Source organism: Lepidothrix coronata, unplaced genomic scaffold (genome assembly GCF_001604755.1).
Source record: "Lepidothrix coronata isolate B3197 unplaced genomic scaffold, Lepidothrix_coronata-1.0 Scaffold125, whole genome shotgun sequence".
Taxonomy (NCBI): Eukaryota; Metazoa; Chordata; class Aves; order Passeriformes; family Pipridae; genus Lepidothrix; species Lepidothrix coronata.
The window spans coordinates 2,761,616-2,766,423 of record NW_016690305.1 but is presented as its reverse complement, the minus strand read 5'-3'; the positions used below and the strand labels follow the sequence as shown (position 1 = coordinate 2,766,423).

Here is a 4,808-nt window from a genome sequence, read left to right as displayed (position 1 = left end):
TCCCCCAGTGTTAGTGGGTCCTCCTTGTCCGGAGGAGAATGTTACCTTTCTGAGTTTTGCTGGAGTACTCTTGCATTCTAAGCGGCAAATTGATTTAGTATCAGTAGTAATTGAGGGTACTGGACCATATTTTCTTCCATACTTAATTAATTCTTGTGCCACTTCTCCCCAGGTCCAAATCTTATTTTCTCTAAGGTAACAGCTGGGGGTTAAAGCTGCTTCTAAAGCGGCTGCAGTTCTTTCCCCTTTGGTGAGGCTTTCTATTTGTCCTTTTAGCTGAATGCCAATAGGCTTCATAGCCTCAGGGAGTCCTCTGATAAGGGGAATCATTCTTTCAGGATCTACAGGCAACATCATCGGGGATTCATGTCTTGGTGTTAATTCTCTATCATACATCATTTGTAAACAAGCAGCCTTTTGAACATTTTCTACAATCTGATTAACATTTCCCACTCTAGCCAGAGGATCTCCCCTTTCCAAGGGGTTGAGACCTCCAGCCCAGTAGGCTGCTCTTTGGGTAAGGGACCAGGGTGCCCGATTATCTCCTGTAGTCAGGAAAACTCCAGCTCCCCAAAACCCTTCAGCCTCTTTTTCTGATAACAAAATTTGATCACCCCCAGTAAGAGAGACTCTCCAAACATACTCAGTCTCAGATTCTCTAGGGGTTCTGCTATATTCCTTTTTTAACTTAGCTAATTCAGTTGCTGTAAAAGGGATTTCTTTTGTAGTTATTTGAGGTGTATCGTCATCCGACCCCTCATATGTGTATTCTGTTTTAATTAGGGGACGGAGAGACACCGACAGCTTTTCAACTTGATCACGCAAAGGTTTTAAGTCAGAGAGAGGGTATATTTCTTTAGATGATTCCAGCTCTGACTCTCTTTTACCTTTCTCATTAATCTTGCATACAGCTCCTCTCGAAGGACACGGGCTGTAGCCCTTTCATTCCTTATCTCTTCCTGGAGGACAGTGGCTGTAGCTGTTTGTTCCTCCAACTGCATCTGCAAAGACTTAATTGATTCTTGCACCACTTTCATGTAAGCTTTTTGCTGCTGTTCTTTGTTGTTAATTGCAGTTATTACAGCTGCACCTAATATTGAACAAACGATAGGTTTTCCTTTACCTTTTCTCGCCCCTGCCCGCAGGGTAGAGATTCGATCAACAATTGCTTGAATATTACACCAACTATCCTGTGCCCATTCCATTCCCAGAGGAGATGGCCTGGCACCAAATTCATCGAGCAAATTAGTAAGAGCTTGCACATTATGTTCCACGTTACCGCAAATTCAGAGTGAATACGTCTCCAGGGGTTTCCTCTTAAAAGTTACAGCAAATTTCCAAAGTTCTTCACTCCTCTCCCTGGAAAGGCCCCTCTTAAAAAAAAGTTACCTTACAAATTTGGAGCGATCTTCTCTGGAGAGCCCCTCTTAAAAGTTACAGCAAATTTCCAAAGTCTCGCTCCTTCCTCCAGAGAGTTACCTCTTAAAAAGGTTACATTACAACCAAAACCGGGGTGAGCTTTTCTGGGGGCCCTTCTTAAAAGTTACTTTCCAAAATTTCACCCCTTTCTCCCCAGAAAGCACTAAATTACAATGTGCACATTAACTTCAAAAGACAAAACAAAACAACACAAAACAAAACATAAAAAATAATTTGTAAAGTCAAAGTCCTTAAGTCACACAGTCATAAAGTCAAAAAAAAAAAAGAAAGGAAGGGAAAAGAAGGTAAGGGAGGTAGGTAAGGAAGGAGGAAAGGTAGGTAAGGTAAGAAGGTAAAGTAAGGAGGTAAGGTACCTTACTCTGATTTTCCTATCACAGAATGATCGATCATAAAAATTAGCAATTATCAGGTTTGGAATAAACAGTTTTGCTTAAGGGAACCCTGTTCGCTGCGCCTATAGAAATGTTACAATCTGCTAAAATATTGCAGAAAGAATTTTTATATTTGAATGTTCCCTTGAGCAAAATTAAAACTCATACAAGTTAACTGTTGATGCCAAAGCTGTTTTTATTAATTGCTAAGAGATGCGAAGAGAAAGAGGAAAAAATAAGAAAAGGTTAGAAAATGCTAAGATTACTTTTTTAGAAGCATAGAAAAAGTTTACCACCAAGAACTACCTATTTGTCCAAGCTGACTTGTGGAGTGGGGGGGGAGAGGGAGAGAAAGAAGCAGCTTTCGCCTTTTTTTTTTTTTTCTCTGGCTCCACCGTTTTCGGTGTGATGTTATCTCTTTAGCTGCAGGGGGTCTGGAATGCAGCCAGGCTGTGAGCTTCTCCGCAGCTCACGCTTCACATTTGGGCGGCCCCAGGCCGGGCGAGGATCTCGGTATATGGTCAGGGGGGAAAAAACTCACGGGAGTAGCACGGAGGGTCCCGGTCCAATTCCAGATGGCAGAGGTTCAGTCTCTGGTGACGGGCAGGCAGCTTTCGGTAGCAAGAGAAAAAAACTGAGGGGGGGGGGGGAATCTCTCAGCTGGTAAAGCCAATTGTCTTTCCCACTCCTCTTTCCCTGATCTTCCCAAATTTCTCTTCAGCTTTTATAGTGTTCAAAGGAGGTAGTTTGTGGTGTTTTGGCACATAGCCCTGTTCAGATGTCCGCAAATATGATAAGGATGAACAATACCAGGATCTTTTGGCAGGAAAACTCCAGTAGGAAACTTTGGTGAGAACTTCTGGTGAAAAACTGACACAGAAGTTTCGGTAGGAAGTTTTTGACAGGCAGGAACAATGGCGAAACATAATTTTTGGCATTTGTATGTTATCTGTCTGTCACAGTACCCCAGGAGGAGGGTCTCCAAAGCCAGCCCAGGGTGCTCTGAGGAGGAAAGACCCACCCTGTGCCAGGAAGGCAGCCAGAGCTTGAGCCGGAGCTCCAAACTGGTGGTCCCTGAGCAGCCTCCCACCAGGAAGAAGCCCTTCAAGTGCTTGGAATGTGGGAAGAGCTTCATCAAGAGCTTTGCTCTCCTCGCCCACCAGCACATCCACACGGGAGAACGGCCCTACACGTGTGGGGAGTGTGGGAAGAGCTTCCGCCAGAGCTCCCACCTCCTCACCCACCAGATCATCCACACCGGAGAACGGCCCTACAAGTGCTTGGAATGTGGGAAGAGGTTTCAGACCAGTGGGAATCTCCTCCTGCATGAGCGGACACACACAGAAGAGAGACCCTTCCGCTGCACCCACTGTGGGAAGGGCTTCAACCAGAGCTCCCACCTCGTCACCCACCGGCGCATCCACAGTGGGGGGAGAGGCCCTACAAGTGTGGGGAGTGTGGGAAGAGCTTCAGCCAGAGCTCTGCCTTGACCTCACACCAACGGACCCACCAGTAAGGGAAGCCCTAAAGGTGCCTCGACTGTGGGAAGAGCTTTGTCTGCTGCTCCAACTCCATCACCCACTGGAGGAGTGATGTCTTCCCACATTGGGANCGGGTTTGGGGGGGGCAAGCCAGTAATGGCAGGGGAGGGGTGACCAGGGGACAGCATCCCTGTTTCCCGGGACAGAAAGCTTGTGAGGTTTGGCTTTCAGGGCAGGGATCACAGGGAATAGGGTCCCTCTGGAGCACAGATGGATTGTGGTGGGCCAAGGGCAGGATCCTCTGCACTGTGCTCACGCTGGAAGGGAGTTTTACCCTCCAGAAGGGCTCAGGAGCCTCGTGGTTGGAAACTTTCCCATTCCATCTTCACCCTGTCCCAGTGCAGCTCTCGCACTGTTGTCCTTGTGCCTGTTACTGCAGGTACAGCCTGTGCTGCTGGGGGATGATCCATTCCTGGAACATTCCAGGTGAGGGCTCTGAGCAACCTGCTCGAGTGGAAGGTGTCCCTGCCCACGGCAGCATTACTGGAACCAAAGCAGTGCCAGACTTGATGTCTCTCTTCCCTTGGGAACCCTGACACAAACTTCCTGTTTGGAGCAGGGAAGCTGACAGCAAAAGCCCAGGTTTCAGCCTAGGATGGCAAAGCTGCAGGTGATCCTGCTGGGAAACCACACACAGAGCCCTCCAACGTGTCAGCTGAGGGATTCCTGGGAAGGGAAATGGGAAGGGAAATGAGAAGGGAAGGGAAATACGCACTGCACAGGCAGCTGCAACAGAGTATTTCTCCCTGTCGACATTTCAGAGAGACATTCCAGCCAGAAACTTGGAATTTTGCAGCTTGGAAGAGGCTGGGAGGGGCTGGCAGTGATGCAGAGCCCTCTGAGGGCAGTTTGGTGCCCAGAGGAACCAGCTCATGGAGCAGTGGCTGCTGCAGTGCCTTGCAAAGACGTGGAGCTATGGAATGCTCCTCCCTGCCCTCCTGCCCCTCCAGGAGCGTGGCACTGAGTGAGCAGTAACTGGGAGTGCCCCAGGGGTGTGATCTGTGTTCCTCACTGCTTTGCAGGTTCATTGGTTACTGGCACCTGATCAATACTTTATTATTGCACTGATCGATCCCTGCTTTGTTTGTGAACAAATCCATTGATACACATGAAAAAGTTGAGCAGCACTGAGAAGGTTTAAATCTCCAGCTCGAGACGCAGAAGAAAAAGAAGCTGCTTTGAAGCCAGAGCTGCCAGCACTGCAATATCTCAGTGGATATGCTGGGGGAGCCTGGGGTGCTCTTCTCTCCAGGCTGGATGGTCAAATGACCTCTTGGTCTCCTAAAGACTAATTAGAGCCAGAGTCTGGGTTGGAATGAGGTGAACAGGCTCAGGAGGGTTTGTGCTTGTAAAGCTGCTGGAGCAAATACCAGTGGAGGCTGTTGCTCCCCTTGTGGTCCCTTCTTGGCTCCAGGGGGTGGTTAGTGGACTTCATTCTCCCAAAAGCAGCTGAGCT

The 4,808-nt window shown here is 48.1% G+C and overlaps 1 protein-coding gene across 1 annotated transcript; it reads left to right on the top strand.

Annotated features, from left to right (window-relative positions):
* The first annotated feature begins 2,725 nt into the window (after positions 1 to 2,725).
* LOC108502833 (zinc finger protein 239-like) lies at positions 2,726 to 3,301 on the top strand. Its single transcript, XM_017826190.1, has one exon. It carries the CDS (start codon positions 2,726 to 2,728, stop codon positions 3,299 to 3,301), a length of 576 nt encoding a protein of 191 aa, XP_017681679.1.
* The last annotated feature ends 1,507 nt before the right edge of the window (positions 3,302 to 4,808 follow it).

Bases quoted from the DNA above. Each gene is read 5' to 3' on its own strand.
- LOC108502833 (XM_017826190.1), top strand. From the start codon at position 2,726: ATGGCGAAACATAATTTTTGGCATTTGTATGTTATCTGTCTGTCACAG.